We start from the raw sequence: 23,547 nt of genomic DNA, 5'->3' as shown, positions 1-23,547 counted from the left end.
TCAGTGAATAGTGAAGGCTGCTCTTGTGCTATCCAATTGCCAAAAAGATCTATGTCATCTAGATCAAGTGGCTCAGTTGCTGCTGACATTACCTTTCTTATGTGCAACTTGAGGTTATAATGCACAAAGACAAGGTCATTTAGGCATTTTTGTGCCAACTTGTTCCTCTTCTTTGTTTGAATAGATTCGAACAAGCTCTAATTGCGCTCACAACTAGATGAGCTACAAGGCTGACATAAGATGTGAAGAGCAAGCTTTTGCAGATTTGGGACATCACCACCCCAATTTCGCCACCAAGCATCTGCAAGATAAATATTAAAGAGTTAGAAAGCAAGATGAGGACAAGTTTTTGTAGCTTAGTATTTATCTACTTATCATGCATGTGAGAGACTCCAGATTCCAAATATTGTACCTGGGGTTGGAGTGTGTCTGCCTCTCCTTGCCAAGGCTGAGGAGAATAGTTTGCCTGTTGCATTTTGATACACTTCCATCTTGGCCACAACGAGGTCTCTCATTGCAATGTCAGGTACCATCCTCTGCATGCATTCACTAAAGCCCTCCATGACCTCTCCATTGGGATCCGCATATGATGAAGAGAAATGATAACAAGGGTTGAGGAAATACCTTGCTGCATGAATGGGTTGGTGGAGCTGATTCCATCTCCTATCAATAATATCCCATATGGGCTGAAATTTTAGGCTCTCTCCCTTGTACTTATTTCTTGCAGCCTATTTTGCCCTATCCATGGCCTCATAAAGGGACCCCATTGGTGTTTGTTCCACATCTACCAAGTGGAGAACTCTAACCAAGGGCTTCACCACCTACAATTGAAAAGTAGAAAACAATTATTAATTAGAGAGTAGGGTTATAAATTAATAATGAAAGACTCGATTAATAAGTACAAAAAATATCAAATTTTGAAGTTTTCAAGTTACCTCCACAATTTCTATAGCTTGATCAAAAAAATGGATGTCAAACACAATGCATGCAACACTCTGCCCATTGACCTTCTTTGAATAACTTGACTGTAGCCATTTTGGACACACAAACATCTGCCTCAAAGGATTCATATAATGAAGAACATTTTGTAATGTTAAAAAAATCGTTGCAAATCTTGTGACCATGGGGCTAACCAACTCCTTGTCTTCGGTGTAGTTCTCATCAAGCAAAGGACCCAAGGGTGATTATAGATATATATTTTTATCTTCCTTGCTTCCTCTACAACCGGTTTCACCCAATTAAATTTGCCTATATCCTCCAAAAGAAGGTCAATAACATGCGTTGCACATGGAGACCAAAAGAGTGTGTTATGCTTTTCTTGTAAGATCCTACCCACTACCACATATGCCGCTGCATTGTCGGTTATGATTTGCACCACATTTTCAGCCACAACCTCCATCACAACATTCTCTAGCATTCGAGCCAAACTCTTAGCTGTCTTTATCTTGTCTGAGGCATCCAAGGATTTAAGAAAGACTACTTGATCCTTGCAAGAAACTAAAAAGTTGATGATGGTACAATTTCTTCCATCCATCTGAAAAATATGGTGCAGCCTATTGATTCTCAGAGGATATACTGCAAATGTAATAGCACTGCCATTCTATGTGGTATGTCATTTCCAAATGGCAGCCATCTCTCTAATATAGGATAAAGTATGGATAGACATGTCTCTTCACAGGACATGTCTATTCATTTAGAATGTAATTAATATAATGACAAATAAATATCTCATATATTTAATATATTAATATAAATTATATCTCACACTTATATTTATAATATATATAAATATATATAGTTGTACTATAGTTTATTCAACTAAAGCTACCAATTATTAACACTCCCTCAGCTTAGAGAGGATAAACAAGATTCATACACAATATGAAAAACATATTACCTCAACGTAAATAATGGTTTCTACAATGTCAACTCATTTGACTTCCTGGTTTATTGAATGCCAAATCATTTGGCAAATGTCAACTCATTTGACATTTGAAAGATGCTACAAACATCAACAATCCGTCTTAGCTAGGGAAGATAAATGGTATAATCATATTACATATCTTGTGATCATATGACACATGATATGAAGTATCATCTAATATATAATACCTAGTTTTACATATCACCTAACATGTGATATGAGGAATCACCTAACACGTGATACCTAGTTTTAAATATCATCCCAATATGATATCAGAGATATGGTCTGATCAAGAATATCAAGTCCCATGATATTCACCATAACTCAAAATTGTTCAAAGTAATGTGTACTTACCATAGGAACATTCATAATCTATTGTGGTCAGTTTCAGCCATCACACGATGTCTATCACAATCTAGAATGTCATGGTTTGATTAAGGAACTGAATCCACCATGCTATAAATCATCTATCTTGATTTGTTCCAACCATCACATGATGTCTATTATGATAGAAGATTAAGATATTGTAAAATTGTCATCTTCCAATAACATTAACAAATACAAGTGATAATCATTTGGAAGTCATCACTTTGTCATGATTTCCATAGGGCCCATAAGGCATTTAAATGATATCATCAGTATAATAATCAATTAAATCAAGCTTATCTCATAAGTGTTTTCACCTTCAACAGTGAAATTCCCTCTCAAATCACCATGATCGAGATTGTCACAAGTTGACTGAACCCATCTGCTCCCTTTGAAGCTCGAGTTCATCGACTTTTAGACCTCTTGAAGATGCCAGACTCCAGCTGAATCTGAATTCCATATGCTTTTGTCTTTGTGTTTCAAATATTTCCATTCATATGGTGAGTCCATATAGTAAATATAACACATGAATCAATTTTCATCCTCCCATCTTTTATTCATCTCTATACTTGTGGTAGGTCCCTCTTGTATGAAGGACATACTAACAATTTAATGAGCCCTGTACATAACTTGGCAAGTCCTTCATTATTTGCAATATTTCCACATCATTTCCTTCATTTATAAAATTTTCCTACCTTTATGTGGGGCATTTTATAAGGGAAATACTATCCTTCACATCCCTTGTAATGTTCCAACCTAGCAGTGTGGTGTCCGTACAACACAACTGGCGAATAGTTTGGTGCGTACGTTGCAAAAATGGGTTTCGTTTTGTTTAGGAGGCTGTGCTAAACTGGCCGTACAGTAGAGAGGAGAGGGATGTCTGTACAATATGGGGAGAAGGCCATACAACAACAGAAATGGAGGCCGTACAGTGGTGGGGAGAATGGAGAAGGGTACAGTGGGGAGACAAGGTGAGGATGGCTGTATGTTGGTCAAAAGGATCGTACGATAGATTAGGATGATCGTACGGTGGATTTGAAGGCAGTACGATAGAAAGGAGAGGCAGCTTGTGGTGAATGTGATTACTAGCTTGGCTGTACAGTATGCAAGAATCAAGCACGGGGACAATTTGATAGCTGTACGGATAGGTAATGTCGCGTGTTGTGTGTAACGGATGGTGTATCGATAGAAGGTGGATTTAATCATGCAACAAAACTTACAGATTCAAATTCATAAAGCCAAACAAGAGACTGAACACAAATAATCTTTCAATTAATATTTGCAATAAGATGGTGCTCCGATTTGCCAGATCTGAGCGAAGTATTACATGCAATGGAATAAGGTGAGGGTTAAATTCCACCGAAATTAGATAAACCAAATAGGGAAGGTCTTTTACTTTCGAAATGGCGAACAACAGAGAACTCCAACAGGAATTTGCAGTATAGAGAAAATAATCCAAATCGCATACCTACGATTGCCTACAAGCCGTGCTTAAATACCCTTCGGGAAAACTTTTCGAGGGTGTACAAAGATAGCCGACGGCCAAACTTACCTACGGAAACAAAATTAAAATGGGTTTGAGATATTTTAAATCAATCGGCCTATTAACAAAGATTTGATTAATAAGCTATTTTATGATGGGGATATTATAGTCCTCTCGTCCCAAATTTTGCTTGTCCTCAAGCAAATGCAATGTCGGATGCTGAAGAATGTGCTCGCCTTCCTAGGTTGCGTTGTCCAATGACAAGTGTTTCCAACATACCAAATATTCCTTCACTGTTCGGTTCTGCAGGGTCTTCTCATGTACTTCAATAATGTTGGCTGGTTCCAATATGAGCTTTCCTTCTTCATTGAGTGGTGGTAGGTCTGTAGCTACCGTGACATTCTGTCCCACAACTTTCTTCAGGCAGGAAACATGAAAAACGTTATGAATACGGCTCCTCTCCAGAAGTTCTAGCTCGTAGGCAACTTCACCGATGTGGCAAACTACTCAAGAAGGGCCATAAAATCGTGGCTTCAGTTTTTCTTTTCCCTTTTCTTTTAATGAGGATTGTCGGTATGGCTGGAGCCTGAGGTAGACCAAGCCTCCTACTTCGAAACTCCTCTCTATTCGGTGTTTGTCAGCGTATATCTTTTGTTGATTCCATGCCCGTTGTAAGTTTTCCTTCAGGTATCTTAGAATGTCTTGTCCCTCCTGAAGCCAGTCCCTCGCCCTTGGTGCACGACTGTCTCCCAGAACTGTGTCGATGAAGGAGAGGGGTTCGTACTTATATAGAGCTTTGAATGGTGCCATCCTGGTGGGCATGTGGTACGTGGTATTGTAACAATATTCCCCTAGGTGTATCCATTTGACCCATGCTCGTTGTTGTGCCAAAACGTAGTTTCAAAAGTAACCTTCGAGCCACTTGTACACAATCTCCGTTTGTTTGTCTGTCCGAGGGTGGTAACTCGTACTTGGTGACAATTCTGTCCTTGCCAACCGAAATAGTTCTGTCCAGAAGATACTGATGAATCGCCCATCGCAATCACTGACAATGTTTTAGGGTAACCCATGTGAACAAAAGACTTCTCTAAAAAACAAATTGACAACTTGTGTAGCTTGAAAATTTGAGGGGATGGTAAGGAAATGTGTACTTTGTCAGTCTGTCAACCACCGCGAAGATACAATCCTCTCCGTTCACCTTGGGAAGTCCAATTATGAAATCCATCGAGATACTTTCCCACTTATGTTCTGGAATTGACAAAGGTTGCAGTAACTCGATAGGTAGAGTATGTTCGGATTTGTTTTGCTAGTAGACCGCACACTCTCTTACATACTGCAATACGTCTCATTTAAGTCCTTTCCATGAAAACCTCTCCCTAAGACATCTGTACATTTTGAGGAAACCTGGTTATCTTGCCAAGGGTGAGTCGTGTACCTTGTTCAAGATTTTCTGCTTCAATTTGGATTCTGGCACGAAAAATATCCGATTCTTATAGTAAATGATGTCATCCGCCACTTTGTACTGATCATCCTGGGTATTGCCATCCATTAGCTCACAGACAAATGTGTTTTTGGAATGTTCTACCAACAAATGTCCTTTCTTGTTAGTTGAAATCTGGGTTAGTAAGCAGATGGTGGGTTTGTTGGACAAAGCATTTGCAACCACATTGTTCTTTCCTTTCACATATTCAATGTCAAAATCAAAAGCCTAAACCTTGCTTACCCATTTTTGTTGCCTCTTGTTCAAGTCTCATTGCTCTAGAAAATATCTCAAACTATTGTGATCTGTACGAACAACAAACTTGGCACCCACTAGATACTGTCAGAACTTGGTTAGTGCATGTGCGATGACGAACATCTCTTTGTCATAGATGGAAGATAAGCTTTTTGTTTGTGTAAACTTCCTACTCTCATCGGCTATGGGGTCTCTATCTTACATTAGTACTGCACCGATGCCTTCTTCGGATGCGTTGCACTCCATAATGAACGGTCAAGTGAAATCAGGTAAAGCAAGCACAGGACAAGTGCTCATTGCTTCCTTCAACTTATCAAAAGTGAGTTGTGCCTTTTTGTTCCACCAGAAGGATCCCTTTTTTGTTAGATTTTTTAGTGGTGTGCTATGCTAAGAGAACCTTTTTACAAATCTTTGGTAATAACTGTACAGTTCAAAAGATCCTCGCAACTTCGTGAGTGATTTTGGGGGAGGCCAATCAAGGATAGCTTGAATCTTCTTCCGATGAACTTGAACTCCATATTTACTGACATGTCCCAGGTACAATATTTCTGTCATACAGAATTCACACTTGGAATGTTTGGCAAATAAAGACTGATCCTTCATGATCCTTAGGACTTCATCCAGATGCTTTAGGCACTCTTCCCATGTCCTGCTATAAATAAGAATGTCATCAAAAAATACTAGTAAGTACTTATGTAATTGTTTGTTGAAGATGCTATTCATGCACGATTGGAACATAGCAAGTGCATTCGTTAATCCGAATGGCATGACCAGGAACTCATAATGCCCGTAGTGACAATGAAAGGCAATCTTTTCCACGTCTTCCTCCCTCATGCGGATCTGATAGTATCTAGAACGGAGATCTATTTTCAAAAAATAGATTGCGCCATGCAATTCATCCAACAACTCATCTATCCTTGGAATGGGATATCTATTCTTTAATTTTTTTTGTTCAACTCACGGTAGTCCACACACATGCGCATTGTTCCGTCCTTATACCACTGATGACGTGAAAGGGCTGGAACAGGGATGGATCCATCCTTTCTCTAGTAGTTCCTGAATCGTCTTTTCGATCTCATCTTTGAATGCCTTTAGATGGCGGTAGGGTGTGGTTATGACCGACTTGGCTTCTGCTTCTAACTTGATAGTATGTTCAAACCCTTGATGAGGTAGTATGGCGGGAGGAATGTCTATAAAAACTTTATCACGATCGCTCAAAATATTTTGGAGATCATCCCGGGGAGGTGTTCGTTGCCCTTTTATAGGTTTTGTCGAAACAAAACAATGTGCAGCTCGAGCAACGTCATCACAATGAAAAATTGCCTCTATCCGATGTGCAGAAACTTCCTTCAGACCCTCATTTGCCATTCCATGGAGAACAACCTTCTTTCCATCGACAACAAAAGTGAAGTCCATCCGTTTGAAGCTTTGAGTGTCTTCATCAAGTGTCTCCATCCACTGTATGCCTAGAATAACCTCCATGTCATCAAGGTCCACTATGAAGAAATCCATGGTCACCGTGTGATTTGCCATTGTGATACTTAGATGAGGAACAAGGTGTGTTCAGAGCAGAAGAGTCCTTCCGGCAAGCTTGACCTGGAATCTTGCGCGCATCTTCGTAGGTAGACCTCTTCACTTCACCAGGGATGAGTTTATGAAGTTCAGAGTGGCTCCACTATTGAGCATTACCATTAACCGTTTGTCCTTGAAGAGTTTTTCGTACATGAAAAACCGTGCACCTCGAACTACCGGCTAGGGCGATAGTTCCTTTGTGCCGCACCAATGCTGTAATTCTTTCTGTATGGTTCAAACTAGCCATGTTGGTGTCGTTGTGGTGTTGGTCATCTTCGGAGGGTATTTCTTCTTGTTCATCCTCATCATTGAACACGAGCTCGATGTAGTGGATATTTCCTTTTCCGAGGCATCTGTGCCCAGATTCCCATGGTCCTTTATAGTTGAAACATAGTTTCTTCCTTCGGAGCTCTTGTCTGGTAGCTTCGTCCATGTATGACTTTCTTGGTGGAAGTTTGTTATCTTTGTCCATCGGAAACACTGGTAGCCTGGAATGTGAGTAACTTCATGAGGATGATGCCGTTGATGATGCCATACTCCTTGCCTTCTTAGTAGCCTCTGACAAGGTGGCAGGATTGAAACCTTTTACCTAACCCTTAAGTGGTTCTACCAGTTCGTCTATGATGAGCACTATCCGTCTTCTTTCAGAAATGTTTGGACCAAAACGAAGAGTTTCTGAAATTCTGTAATGTATTGGTCAACCGGTCTAGTTTGCCTTAGCTATGCCAAATCTTTGAAATTGAGTTCCGGATCTTTACCGTCAAATCGATCTATCAATCCCTCAGTGAATTCTGCATAGGTATTTATTTGATCATGCCCAAGTGCGATTGTGTCGTGATGCCACCATTCATACGCAACTCCCTCCAAGTGAAAGGCTGCAAATTTAATTGCTTCTTTTTCTGGCATGTGATTAAGCTAGAAGCAAGTATCTGCCTTCAATACCCATGCTTGCACAGATATGGATCTAGATTCGTCAAATGGTGACAGATTTACTTTACTCAAATTTCTCCTAAGATCATCATTAAAATTACCTCTATTTTCGCGTCCCGAATAGCTCATTCTAAGATCTACATAATCTTTGTAGGATATATCTTCCTCAAAATTCACATTCTTCCGGTCTTCTCTCAGCTGTTCTTGCATTTCTTCAAAGCTTGGCTGCTTCCCTCTGGGTGGTGTCTCCGTCTGTGGGGGAAAAAACGGCATGGAAGGTGGAGAGCGTGCTAGATGAGGGTTTTCTTTACCCGACACTGAGTCCACGCTGTGACCATTTTGTTCTCTGGATATATTATTGTCTGCCAACTTCTTGAGAGTCTCTTCAATGAGTCACTGAGTATTGATTATTTTTTCTTGATTCCTCGCAAGCTCCCTCAGTATTGCCACGAGTTCAGCAGCTGTGGGTTCTGGTTCGGCAACCATTCTATCAATGGAATGGGTTCTTCTTCTCTTCCAGTTATAAACTCTCTTTCATTGTCCACAGGTTGGTAGGATCGAAGCTCCGATACCATAGCAATGTTCCAACCTAGCAGTGTAGTGTCTACAGAACACAACTGGCAAATAGTTTTGTGTATACGTTGCAAAAATGGGTTATGTATTGTTTAGGAGGTTGTGCTAAATAGGCCATACGGTAGAGAGGAGAGGGATGTCCGTATGGTATGTGGAGAAGGCCGTACAACAACATAAATGGAGGCCTTACGGTGGTGGGGAGAATGGAGAAGGGTACGACTGGGAGACAAGGTGAGGATGACCGTACGCTGGTCAAAAGGACCGTAGGGTAGATTAGGATGGCCGTATGATGGATTTGAAGGCAGTATGACAAAGGAGAGGCAGCCCGTGGTGAATGTGATTACTAGCTTGGCCGTACGGTATGGAAGAATGAAGCACGGGGACAATTTGATAGCTTTACAGATAGGTACTGTCGCATGTTGCATGTAACAGATGGTGTACCGATAGAAGGTGGATTCAATCATGTAACAAAACTTACAGATCCAAATTCATAAAGCCAAACAAGAGATTAAACACGAATAATCCTTCAATTAATATTTGCAATAAGATGGTGCTCTAATTTGCCAGATTTGAGCGAAGTATTACATACAACAGAATAGGGTGAGGGTTGAATCCCACTGAAACCGGATAAACCAAATAGGGAAGGTTTGTCACTTTTGAAATGACAAACAATAGAGAACTCCAACAAGAATTTGCAGTACAGAGGGAAAAATCCAAATCGCATACCTATGACTGCCTACAAGCCGTGCTTAAATATGCTTCGAAAAAACTTTCCAAGGGCGTACAAAGATAGCCGATGACCAAACTTACCTACGAAAACAAAACTAAAATGGGTCCGAGATATTTTAAATCAATCAACCCATTAACAAAGATTTGATTGATAAACTATTTTATGACAAGGATATTACATCCCCCTAGTAATGCGCTTGACTTTCCTAACCTTTTAGTAAGTCGATATGCCATCGATTCAAATGCCTGTCCTTCCCCTATTACAAACGTAAATGGCAGAATACTTGATTGATTAAATAGAGATCATAATGATCTATATATACAAAAAAGAGAGTAGACTACACCTAAATATTAGAAACATTCTAATTTTTACAGAGATACAATAGTGAGTATTAAAAAGAAACATAAAGATTATTCTAATACCCCCCCGTAATGCTCAATCTATTTACTACACCAATAGATCCCTTGAATTTAACAAACTTGTCAAGACCAAGGGGTTTTGTGAAAATATTTGCTGGTTGCTCTAAGGTAGGGACATAGAGTAACTGAATAGATCCATTTTCTATTAATTGTCGGATATAATGGAAATGAAGCTTTATGTGCTTGGTTCGTTCATGAAACACTGGGTTCTGGGTAAGTTTGAGTACTCCCTGATTGTCTGAAAACAAAGAAGTTGGACCTGCTTGAGGAAGATGCATATCTGTAAGCATCTGACGGAGCCAAACTGCTTCACAAGCTGCCTTGATAGCTCCTCTATATTCTGCTTTTGTAGAGGAGAGTGCATGTGCTTGTTGCTTCTTACTGGTCCAGGTAATTGCTGTAGATCTGATACTGAACACATAACCAGAAGTAGATTTCTTGTCATCAAATGAGCCGGCCCAATCGGAATCGGTGAATCCACTGAGCTGAGGAGTAGTACTCCTTGTGTAAAGAAGAACATAATCTGAAGTACCATGTACATAGCATAACACACGTTTCATTGCAATCCAATGATTAGTCTTGGGGTTGGTCATGAATCATGAGATGTAGTTGACTGCAAAATTGAGATTAGGTCTCGTAGTAGCAAGATAGATGAGACTACCTACTAGTTGCCTGAAGAGTGTTTCATCTATAGGAGGAGAATCAAAGTGTGCAGACAATTTCAGACCAGTCTCCATAGGAGTGGAGACAGGTTTGCAATCCTGCATTCGAAACCTGTCAAGCAAATTTCTGACATACTTGGACTAAGACAAAAAAATACTGTTGTTAGTCTGCCAAACCTCAATACCTAAACAATAACGAAGCAATCCGAGATCGGTCATATCAAAAGTTTTGCATAGATCCTGTTTGATTTCTGAAATCAAATGTTCTGAACTCCTAGTAATGATCAAATCATCCACATAGACAACAAGAAAAAGAATATCATTACCAGAGTGTTTAATATTCAGATTACTGTCTGATGGGCTGCGTTGAAATCCCTGAGCAACCAGGTACTGATCAATCTTTATGTACCAAGCCCGAGGGGCCTGTTTAAGACCATAGATGGTCTTCTGGAGTCTACATACTTTTGGTTCTGAACCTACAACCTTGAAACTTGGGGGCTGTGTCATGTAGACTTCTTCTTGTAATTCACCATTGAGAAGAGCACTCTTCACATCCATCTAATGAACTTTCCAACCATACTGAGTTGCAATGGCAAGAAGAATGCGAATAGTGCTCATCTTGGCTGTCGGGGCAAAGGTCTCCTCATAGTCAATGCCTTCGCGCTGGGTGGAGCAACAAGTCTGACTTTGTATTTGTCCAAGGTACCATCTGCATGGTACCTGACCTTATAGACCCATTTACAGCTAATGGGTTTCTTCCCAGGAGGAAGATTTGAAAGAACTCAAGTGTGATTCTTTTGAAGACTCTGAAGCTCAACATCCATTGCCTGCTCCCATTCTGGAATTCCTTTGGCCTTTGCATATGTTTCGGGCTTAGGGATACTGTGGATGTTGGCCATAAGCGCAACATTAATTGTGTTGTGCTGAATGCTCTTATTTCTGGAGGTTCTGCCCTCAATGAGTTCATCAGGACGAAGATCACTAATCGTTTGAGCCCACCATTTTGGCCGAAGAGTAGAGGAGCCAATATCAAATGCTGTCGGAATAGCTGGATGAGGAACAGGAGCAGGAGCTGTATTATCTAGAAGTGACTGAGGTGGTGTATCAGTAGCATCAGATGACTCATATAAAATAGGACCCAAGTCAGAGATTGTTGAAGACTGAATCTCAGAATGCGGTGGGGAGGCAGAGAGCTAAAATGGTCCGAGTACCTCATCAAACCCAACATCACAACTGAAGATTAAATGATCAGTGTTTACATCAATCAGTTTGTAGGCCTTGTGTGTGACTGTATCCTGTAAACATGAGTTTCTGGCTTTTGGAATCCAACTTAGTGCATTTGGCATTAGGAATCCATACATATGCTAGAGAGCCAAAAAATTTCAAATGGTTGATCCTAGGTTTGCGACCAGACTAGGCTTCCTCAGGAGTCTTATGGTTAACTGCAAGGGTGGGTGACCGATAAGAAGGTAGATAGCTGTGGATACTGCTTCTGCCCAATATTTTTGGGGAACATTTCTATGTTCTAGCATAGCTCTAGCCGTTTTTGTGATGGTATGGTTTTGACGCTCTACAACACCGTTTTGCTGAGGGGTGTGAGGTGTGGTGAACTGACGTCTAATGCCATGAGTAGTACAAAAGACAGAGAAAGCAGAAGAACATAATTCCCCTCCATTATCGGTTCTAAGAATACGGATGCGGGAACCAGACTCTTTTTCTACTAGGGCTTTGAACTGCTGAAATATAGGAAAAGCATCTGATTTTTGTTTAAGAAAATATACCCACATTTTGTGACTGAAATCATCCATAGAGTAAGTACCTGTTCCCAGTAACAAAAGGAGTATTCATAGGACCACATACATCAATGTGGATCAGCTGGAGTACTTTAGATGCCCGCAATGATTCACCATCCTTAAATGGTGTCCTATGTTGCTTCCCTACTTGGCAAGCTCCGCAAATGTGATGGTTTTGGCTTTGGATATCAGGTAGACCATGGACTAAATTATCTCGAGCAAGTTGTGCGAGATATTGAATGTTCAGGTGACCGTATCGCTGATGCCAGAGGCTGCTGAGAGTAGATGATTTTGCGATGAAGGCACGTTCAAGGGAATTGCTCGAATCTACAAGCCTATAAATACCATGATCCTCAAGACCGACAACAAGTGTAGTGGGAGAAGTACGATCAATAATCGAACACTTATTTCCACTGAAAATGACATCCAACTGAGGGGAGTGCTTCATAATCTGACTAACAGACAGAAGATTATGTTTCATGCCAGGAACATAACATACATTGAGGAACATGTCTTCTTCCTCCGAACTAAATCTGAACATTGCCCTTGCCGATAATATTTTCTTCTTTGCCGCCTCCAAAGATTACTGAGTTAGAATAGGGAGTGAATTCAACAAACCAATCACGCCTATGAGTGAAATGTCGTGAGGCACCGGAATCTATGTACCAGGCAGAAGATCTCACATGATTTGTAGGTATGCTGGCCATAAAGGCATGGTAGATAGATTCTTTCTACTCTGAGTGTTGGGTAGCGTTAGCTTGCTTTTTAATTGAGTCCGACTTCTAATGCTCATAATATGTGAATATCTCAAATGGCGCAAACTTCAACATGAGGAAATGAAAGGCCCAAAAAAAACGGAGTACCCAGAAGGGAGCTCGGAAAACCCAAAAATAATATGCTGTCGAAATTCGGATCTGCTGGCTTGAAAATGGAGGCATGGAAAACAAGACACCCACAAAAAAATGATGAAGACCCATTTGAGATCTCGAAAAACCCACCAAGAATATGTGATCAGAATTTTTTTTTTGAGGTCAAAACTAGGGTTTTGAAGAAAACCCTAGTCGGCAGTTATGGATGTTGATAGTTGCAGAAAAAAAACTCGACTCCTGTGAAGCACCAGTCAGGAATGTGAATGCCTAAGACACGAAAGTTAGGCACAAAACTCGGATGCCTAATTGCAAACACCAGTTTCTAGAGCCGAATGAATACATGTCACGTGTGTAAACAAACAGGTCGCACGAAAGAAATGAACGAAACTCCTGAATAGGTTGTGTGAACAACACGAGACAACACGCAGGTCGCAAGTGGAAAGATAGTGCAGCTTGGTCGAATGTGAACGTATATATTAGCATCTAGAACGTGAGCGCGAGCTGAGAGAAGGCACGATAGATGTAGGATTAGGATCACGATTTTTTTCCAGAGAGAAGGCACGATTTTTACCAGTCGTGAGCAGATAAAAACGACCAAGGATATAAACGACTTTCGTTTTGTATGGACGCGATTTGCAGATCCATAAATCCTAGCCGAAACTTAGATGTGCATAGATAAATTTCTCAAAGAAGTAGAAAACCTGGACAGGCTATAGAGAAATCCTTAGAAATAATTTCAAAAAATTTAGTAGATAATTTTGAAAGAAATTATAAATTTTTCGAAAAATTCCTTATAATGGCTCTAATACCATGCTACAAACATAAATGGTAGAATACTTGATTGATTAAACAAAGATTATAATGATCTATATATACAAAAAGGAGAGTCGAATAGAATAGAAACATTCTATTCTAGACTACACCTAAATATTAGAAACATTCTAATATTTACAGAGATACAATAATGAGCATTAAAAAGAAACATAAAGATTATTCTAATATCCCCTTCATGTTAGCAATGATTATGTTACTTGACCCAAAGTGGGGTCCCTTGGACTTCTACTGAAGACATGGCTCCCAGTATCCCAAATTATTCGCACAACTTTGGCTGGTGGGACACAACCTTTATGACTTATAACCAAAGAAAACTGGGTACATTGCAAAATACTAAAGTTTAAGGATGTCGACTACAAAATTCAAATTGTGGATAAAGCAACTCATTTGAGTTATTGTTATCTGCCTAAAGAGACCCTCAATGTCTCAGCCACTCATGACTCTCCATTCTAGATGCTCTCGCACTCCACTCTCAATTTTTCATCAAATGCCAAAGAATTGACACAAACATTCTATAGGTTGTAGAATCATGATGAAAGGCCAAATTCTACTTGAGCAGCCAAAGCCGGATCAATACCGACATAAACATCTCTGAATAGAGTTCTAGCACCATGCCAAAAATGCCCAAAAAAGAAAAGAAGGGCAAATGTAGCATGCCCAAAAGTAAACCAACCCCTTGGACTACTTCGAAAAACACCATCCAATTTCAAAGTAGCACGATCTAATTCAAAAATTTCATCTAATTGTGTTCGTCTAGCATATTTTTTGACTATAGCAGGATCACCAAAACTAACCCCATCAAGTTCACCATAAAATTCAATAGTTACACCTACTTGTTCAACACAATATTTGGATTCTGCTCTCCTAAAAGGGACATCGGCTTTCACAATTCCTTCTTTAGTTACTAGAACGACTGGAAATGTTTCGAAAAAGGTAGGCATACGACATATAAAAAGCTTATGGCCTTCCTCAAACATAGCACGATTAGAAAACCTAATTCCATTGTAGATCCCAAATGTTGCTGCTCAAGGCAGAGCACAATTTTGATCACAGATGCTTGGAATTTTAGGGCAATGGTGCAACGCTTCATTGGGTTCCATCAATCTTCCTCTCACTACACTTTGATAATGATTTTTGTCAAGTTTGTGATCTATGGCATCCACCTATTTTGACTTGGAGAATTAGTTTGCAATAATTTGTATCCACATGCAAAGCCTCCGCAAGACATCACCTGGGAACTCCCATGAATGAGGAACATGATTAGAACTTGTGGTATCCAATCATCGTGTTGATTCAATCAGAGTTATCCCAATATTTCTCACACCCAAATATATGATGTCAATAACAACTTCAATCATACGAAGTTTCTATATCTAGTCTAATGCGTTATAATACTCGATGATCTCTACTATGACCCGAGGTTGCCACAAGGGTTTGAGCAGAACAGCAAGCGTCCGAGTAACAAATAAGCACGATACAGATCTGCAGAATTAGCAAAGGTAAGGCAAAATCAATTGGATTATCGCCTTACCATGCATCGTTGGAAGAAGTTTTCATTAACGTGTAACAAGTGCTACTATTTGCAGTGGCTAGAACGCGCTCCATGATTTCTATGAGATTAAACAAAAGTGTGCAGAACCAGAATTTTGGGCAGAAACTGCACGAACCACGAAAAGGCTCGATGGCAATTTAATGTTGGGTGCCAAATTATTTCTAAATTTGTGTGCCTCATAATGAAAGCTCGGTCCCAGGTGTCAATTCATTAGTAGGAAAAAACAAAACACTTCACCACCTGTTGACCGGCGGGAACGTTGGTGGTTAGGAAGGATTGCTCCAATTCATTTGGACTCTCCGAGTTAGAGAATTTGACCATTCACCTAGGCATGAACAAAAGAGACCAATTTCTTTATGCTTCACGGATACTTCCTCGAAGAACAATTCAGAGCTACCAGAAGACGTTCTAGTTTCCATGCACGAGCTTAGGTATTACTACATGTGGTTAAGTAGAAATTCATTTAAGTTACATTTGTAGTTAGCTCTGATACCATGTTGATTCCCAGAGGATTTGCTACAAATGTAATAGCATTGACATTCTATGTGGTATGTCCTTTCCAAATGGCAGCCATCTCTCTAATATAGGATAAAGTATGGATAGACATGTCTCTTCATGGGACATGTCTATTCATTTAGAATGTAATTAATATAATGAAAAATAAATATCTCATATATTTAATCTATTAATATATATATATATTATATGTCACACTTATATATATATTTACACTATAGTTTATCCAACTAAAGATACCAATTATTAACACAACCATACTGTTTCCATTGTAACTTTTGGTCTCCAACCACATCTTTACCCCTAGAAACAACATCTTTCAACAATCTACAAGCACAAAATAAAAAATCAGATTAATTTTAAGTACACAACTTTGATTAAGAAAAATTACTTTCAACAAAAACAAGTAAATTGTAAAATTGTAAAAGTATTAAAGTTTGAAACAAGTGAACTACCTCCAACTCAAGGCTGCAGGAGGAGGTGGCTTGTAGCCCTTTCTCGCTACCGTACAACCAGTCGCAAAATTCAAAAAATATGGACTTGCTGAAACATTGAAGGAGAGCTTGTTAAAAAACCAAAAATCAACACATTGAATGTCAAGTTGCTCATGCACATCATGGTTCCATCTAGTACCCTCCAATGATGGTTGTGCTCAGATGTGTTTCTATGCACAAAATAACAATCAATAGAAGAGTTTTGTGGTCTACTAGAACTACCAGATTTGGAAGTTGAGCCCGAGGACCTGCCACAGTAGGTGTGTTCCGTGCGCGGATCCATGGACCACGAAAAGAGCCCACTATTCCCTCAACTGCTTCTTCAGCATCAAGGGTGACTAGGATACCTAGTCTCATGACACGACCCACATCATTTCATTATGAATCATGATAATTGTTTTAGCACAATCTTTAGTAATGATTAAAAAATAATAAATGATTCTTAAAAGGAAACATACCTTGCGATTCGTAAATGGCTGCCCTCATGGCCAATTTTGCCCTTTCCCTTTTCAACTTCTTCTCTTCTTGGGCACTAAGCAAGCAATCATCTCCCTTTTATTTCCTCCGTAGTCGCATCACAAACCCTTGTGTCACACTTTTCTATACCAGCAACGTGGTACTTCAAACGAGATATCCCTCTACGGATTTGTTTTTGACATTTCATGCATATGACACTATTATACTCTATTCTTTTAAAGGCATATTTCCATGCAAAGTCTCTAGCCCCTTTTCGGGCGCATGCCTATGAATCCAGATGGACATGCTCCAGGACCATTGGCTGATGTGTAGCTGACCCAGATGTAGAGGAAGCCATATTTGTTGGAAAATCAGAGAATAAAACAAAAAATGTAGTAGGCTTTAGGTTTTGAAATTATTGAGAAAAACTTGATTGTTTTTGGAAAAATTGCAAAAAGATGGTGTTAGGTCTTTGCCATTACACTCTAAAACGTATTATAGAACATTAAAAATGGTATTCCTAGAGTCTTAATTGTTAGATGCAAGATATGCAAGTATGGGAAGACAAAAATAAGTTAAACTCAAAAGAAAAAAAAATTGAGAAACTTACTTGTGGATCTGGATTTTCTTGGAAAGAGCTTCGAATCCGCTCCTAATCCACTGGAAATCGCTACAAATCAATGCAAAACACTTATGTGCTGCTCCAAAACCCTTCTCCTCCACTCAAGATTCTGAATGCAGCAAAGCAAACAATAAAATGACATTTTTGTGCACAGGTATTTACTGGCACGCTGCCCACAAGAAGACTGCAAGTTATCGCGAGAAATTGGTGATATATTACTTGAGTTATTGCCAACTTCTCGCCCCGAGAAATGCAAAATCTTGGCCCCCGAAATCGGTGATAAAATCTCAAGTTTTCTCGCCTCCTGGAACTTCTTGCGAGAGGTTGATTTATCACCGATATATCTGTGAGAAGTTGAACTATGGTTGAAATAAACGGCCAAACACTTTATAGTAGTCCTGTTCTTTGCTCTGTAGGAATTCAAGATTAATATGCTGGTCCATTTACACACGAGTCATCTAATTTTTCATAGAATTTTATTTCAGTGGACAGGGTGTTACAAAGTTTATGCACATGATCATGCATTTGCTTTTATATCATATCAAAGTCTTCATTTTCTTTACCTTGCATATGTGTAAACCATCAACTGTAGGTGGAAAATAACTCAGTGTTCTCTACTTTAAAGTCATCATGGGAATCATAGATCAAATATCATAGCATATTATCGACAGGAGAAGATAGATCAGTTTGTGTGTTTTTAAATCCAGTTTGATATTTTATGATATGATGTAAAATTTGAGGTCTTTCATGTTGGGTGCAGAAAAAGAAACATCGTCAGCTTAGGTCAGTTCTATGTGGAAGATGTCGACTTCTATCCCATGGACACATGCTTACTGCTGTTGGAGGACATGGGGGCTATTCTGGTGGAAAGCAGTTCATTTCTGCTGAGCAACTTCGTGAAACACTGTCTCATCTCCGCTTCGAGAAAGCATTAATTGTTAAACTGGTAGGCAACGACCAAATAGCCAATTTAATGGTAATTGATTGGTTACTTCACAATAAAATCTAATTTGAAGTGTTTTTAAAAAGCTGCACAGCTGCATATTTATTTTTTGTGAAATCTACAATTTATTCACGCAAGTTTATTTTTCAAAAAGGGCTGTGGCAAAGATAAAGTTCAGCTCTGAAATGAAAGTTTAGTGCTTTGGATAAAATATAGTCTTTTTTCAGCTGGGGCCCAGTGTCAACTTTGATCCAGCACATAAATTGTTTAATATTTCTATAGAGCAGTTCATGGTTGTATGTCTCTAGTTTATAGCATTAGGTTGCTATTCATTTCATTGTTTTTTCCAAGAAACATTTGTTTTCTTAGTTGCATACTATTGTATAAGTATATGCAGTAGGATAGATGCTTTCATGTTTAGCTTGTTGAGCATGATTGCTAAATGTTTCTCTGGAACTGTACTATACTGTTGCCATGTTTTCGAAATAGTGCATGATAGCATATGTGATGAACATATCTGTAGAGGCTTCAAAGAAATGAGTCAGCCCATGGCAAAGGAGAATGGTGCATTAAATCCAATTGATAGTCATATTTCATGAATTTATACAAGCAATATTTGTTATGTTTTTGTGGAATAATAGCTCAAGTTGCATAAAATTTGAACTGTCTGGAATGTTCTCTCTCTCTCTCTCTCTCTCTCTCTCTCTCTCTCTCTCTCTCTCGTAGATTCTGTTGTTTTACAATACTATGTGAATATTGCAGTTTGTCAACAAAGTTAATCTACTTTTTTCAATATACATTATAAAAAATAAGTGCATACGATTGTTTGAGTGATTGACTGTCTTATTTTGTTTTCCTTGGGTACGAGCAAGGGTTATAAAATATAAAAATTATGATACTCATAATTTGCCAATTAACAAATTTTTAAATACCCCAAACGTGCAAAAAAGATAAGATTTATAAACTTTTAACTTTGTGTGCCAATACAAAAATCACAATCGATAATCAATAATGTACATATCACTCTTTATAAAAAGCAATAGAGTTAACATTTGGTTCAATTTCATTTGAATCAAAATGAGTTACAATGCTACTTCCACTAGCCATACCAAATGTAGAAAGTGCTTCATCCAAGGAGAGTTTTGACAAGTTGTGCAACTATAACATCCTACTTAGCATACTCAAAAGTTAAATCCCAATTCCTCATCACCCTTTCATCATAATTATTGGCTCAATTTCATTTGAAGCACATTGAAATTACAACGCCTCTTCCACTAGCCATGTTACATGCCAAAGCTACTTCATCTAAAGAGAATTTTGGCAAGTTGTGCTTCAGTAAAGTCTAAGTCTGCACATTCAAAATTTAGCTCCCAATTTCACCCCTTCATTTTAATAAAGTTTCTTATGTGACATGAGATCCCAATAACTAGTGGGGATTTGAGGGCAACACCCTTATTGGGTTGAGGGGCCTATGAAACTATGTAAACCTGCATTACATACATCATCCTCACGATTTTATCACTTAGCAAATGTTGGTATTTGACACTTTTTGTTTATAAATTATTTAAAAAAAAGATATTCACAGGTTGCCCCAAGTTTACCCAAGCTGTTTGGGTGAGACTTTTGAGAAACCCACTAGTGAACAGTCTTGAACTTGGCCCCAAACTAGACCCATAGAGGTAGGGGGTTTTGGGAGAACCAGTAACATAGTTTATTGTGGTTCAGTTTTGGTATATTATTTATTTCTTGGTTTGTAATCGATAACACTTTATTCATTAAGATGTGCACTAATTAGATATGCTATTGTGTGCAATGCAGGCAAAGGAGTCATGCGGAAGGTGAGTATTATGACGTATTCTTCAATACTTGTGGGAAGTGTTGTGCTTCCAAAAAATAAGAGTGGTGTTTGTAAAAAGACATTTGCTACTGCATTTTCTGTGAAAGGAGTCAATGCCTAATATTGTCAATCATTTTTGTTGATGTTTTAGACAATTCCTCAAGCCGTTTAAAAAAAAGAATATAGCTGCATTGATAGTCAATGAAGTTAGTGTTACAAGGAGCAAAAGATTGTGCGGTCTTTTTTGGATATGTACAAGTGGCGTTCCTAGGCTTTTGACTTGTAATTCTTGTTGGGCATTTATTTATAGTTGGATGTTGAATATGTCATTTAGTGTTATTTGCTAGCTGCAGTGTAGGTTTTGAAGAGTGCAATGATTGGGCAGAGTTATTTTAGTGTTGAGCATGATGAAGCTGTAATGGACAATGTTGTGGTTTTTTGAAGAAATTGATGGTGGAGGTTGTTAGCCATGTAAAGGAGATAATTGAACAAGTTACTGCTCGAGCTGCATGTTTTTGAGGGGTATGTTATTATATTTAAAGCTGCTTTTGAGCTTGTTGTATTTCTTAGGCATTGGTCCCATGGGAGAGGCTTGGACTCTATTTTTGTGGAGTGGGTAGCTTCATGGTAATTTTTTGGAGGGGGCTAAAGGTTGAATTGGAATCTTTCCCTACAGGATAAGAGCTCCGACTTTTTAGCCCTCTCAATTTGAGCGGGTGAAAATGGGGTGGGGCTGAATTTAGCCCCACCAACTTAGGGGTTTTTTCTGTCACATGTCAACAATCTGTTAATTATTTTTAAAATTTAATTATGACAGTAATAAGATAATGATATCATAAATTTAAATTTTTCTAGTGATATTCATGGGACTACTTGCTTTCGTAAATTTAGGAGCTAAAATTTGAAAGTTGAAACAAATTAAAAAATTCTTGGGATCGTTCACCTTTAAATATTCCTAAACACTCTCAGCAGCTAACTGCTTTATTTTTAAGGAAGCCCCCCTCCATGGGACCCCAGTGTTAGGATCGCTGCAAATGTAATGGCATTGCCATTATGTTTTCGTATGTGTTTTTCAAATGCAACAATCACTTATATTTATATGGAGAATGAGATACGAATATACATGTCCCTTCATAAGACATGTCCATTCTTAATGACAATCATTATATATGTATGTATGTATAATATCTCTTTCTCATATATATATATATATATATATGTAGACACACACACACACACACTAGAAATCATCTGACTGAAGCTACAAAACTTCAACACTCCCTCTTAGCTAGGGAGGATAAACACATGACCATATATTACCTCAATGTAATATAAGAATGTATTTGATCAGAAGATATTTTGATATCACATTTGATATCATGAGTATTGGTCTCCAAAATATCAGGCTATGATATTCACTAAATACTCTGAGTAATGATATTAAGAGTAACGGCCTCTTGGATGTTAACTCATATGACATTCACCAAGTACTATTTGAGTAATGGCCTCCTGAATGTCAAGTTGCAAGATATTCACTATGTACTATGAGTAATGGCCTCTTGAACATCAAGTCACATGATATTCACCAAGTACTTTGTGTAATGGCCTCCTGAACATCGATTTTCATAGCATTTGCCATAAACTCAAAATGTTCACAAGGTATGTGCACCTGCATTCTCATAATGCGTACCATATAAACAACCATCGTCTGTTTAAGGAACATAATCCACCATGCAAGTTATCATCTATCGTGATTGGCTTAGACACCATAAGATGTCCATCACAATAGAAGGCCATGGTCTATTTAAGGAACTTAATCCACCATGCAAGATATAATCCCATATGATCTGTTTCAAACTTCATAAAATGTCTATCACAATAGAAGGTTAAGTTATTGAAAGATTGCCAGCTTTTAATAACTTCTATAGATACAAGTGATAATAATTTGGAAGTCATCACTTCCTCATGATGTACATAGGGGGTAGGCCCATCAAAATTATACAGTGACACACAAGGACTTTTGAACTCCCTTTGAATATTAATCATTTGAGCTCCTCATCCAAGGTTGCCTTTGAAGAAATGTCAAATTCCCTTCGAGTCTGAGATCAATCTCCCTTTTCCTACAAGTACATTTTCGGAAGAAAAGATCAAGAGAAATAGCTCTTATAGATCGTTCATAGACACAAATTAAAAGATTAACTAAAAATAAATAAAAGTGGTTCTCAAGATATAATAATTTGAAAATACTGATCTCTCCTTCCATGTATCTACATGGAATGGTGATGGTCAAGTGAATTAGGTACTCCAAATCCATGTGGGATATCCCCCATTTAATGCAATGTGTAAACATGGTTATTGCCTTTGGTATGAACATAACACCTTCGAATAAGTGGTCGAAGGGGTACATTTTCTGTAATAACCCTCAATCGGTTATGGCTCAAACAAACACTAATCTTTTTTTATAATTTAATGGTTTGACAATTGTTGAGCTGTCGTTTTGCATGATGCTTAATGGTAGGAATCCTTTCAAACTCCTCTCTTGAAAAGCTAATTTGGGATCAACTCCAAGGTTCTGGGTGATCTTGCGACCTATGGGAATCCGCTCAGTAGAAGATAAATGTTGAGTGTTCACAAGGAGGCCTTTGTTGGTTCAAACCAATTTCGGATAAGATGATTAATCTGCTTGCTGTTTCAAAATTAACCACACAAAGAAAAGATATGTTTTTTTGAAATTTTCTGTTTTTTGAATGAGTGCAATCTAACAATGCAACTATATGAATTCCTAAATTAACCAAGTGTTTGTAAAACCAAATAACGAAGATAGGGTAACAAGAAGTTTAAGCAAATGATTTGAAAAGTAAATCCTTAACAGACATAAGCCACGGAAACAGCACGTCTACGAATTAAGCCTTTGAATTGATTGGTAGGCAACCAATGAAAATAGGAGCAATGCTTCCTTAATTCCACTGATGCAATTGTCGATGGGAATTTAGTAATCGTAAGATGTTTCACTTTTCATTAGATCACAAGCCCACGAAAGTGCGCTCATGCGAGACAAAAGCTATGCAAGAACAATAGGTGATCTCTTCGCCAACTAAGTACGTCAGCAGAATTTGTAAACATGCAACAGACACCAGAACTAAAAGATCGCTTAATCAAAATAACACAACAAGACCATTGGCTCCATTACACTCCATGAACATACATTCACAAAATATAACACACTTCGGCAAGAAT

At 38.5% G+C, this 23,547-nt stretch overlaps 1 protein-coding gene across 1 annotated transcript in view; it reads left to right on the top strand.

Moving 5' to 3' along the window:
- The window catches only part of NOA1 (P-loop containing nucleoside triphosphate hydrolases superfamily protein), a 241,888-nt gene that overhangs the window by 21,365 nt on the left and 196,976 nt on the right, over positions 1 to 23,547 (top strand). Inside the window, exon 2 of the mRNA XM_089788123.1 lies at positions 18,291 to 18,476. Within this exon, the coding sequence (XP_089644249.1) occupies positions 18,291 to 18,476 (186 nt within the window). The remainder of the gene's footprint in view (positions 1 to 18,290; positions 18,477 to 23,547) is intronic.

This window comes from Cupressus sempervirens, chromosome 1, assembly GCF_028749045.1.
Source record: "Cupressus sempervirens isolate cs-2001-9-10 chromosome 1, ASM2874904v1, whole genome shotgun sequence".
In the NCBI taxonomy this organism is placed as follows: domain Eukaryota; kingdom Viridiplantae; phylum Streptophyta; class Pinopsida; order Cupressales; family Cupressaceae; genus Cupressus; species Cupressus sempervirens.
Note: the sequence above shows the minus strand (reverse complement) of the source record. Positions and strands in the feature narration are given on the sequence as shown.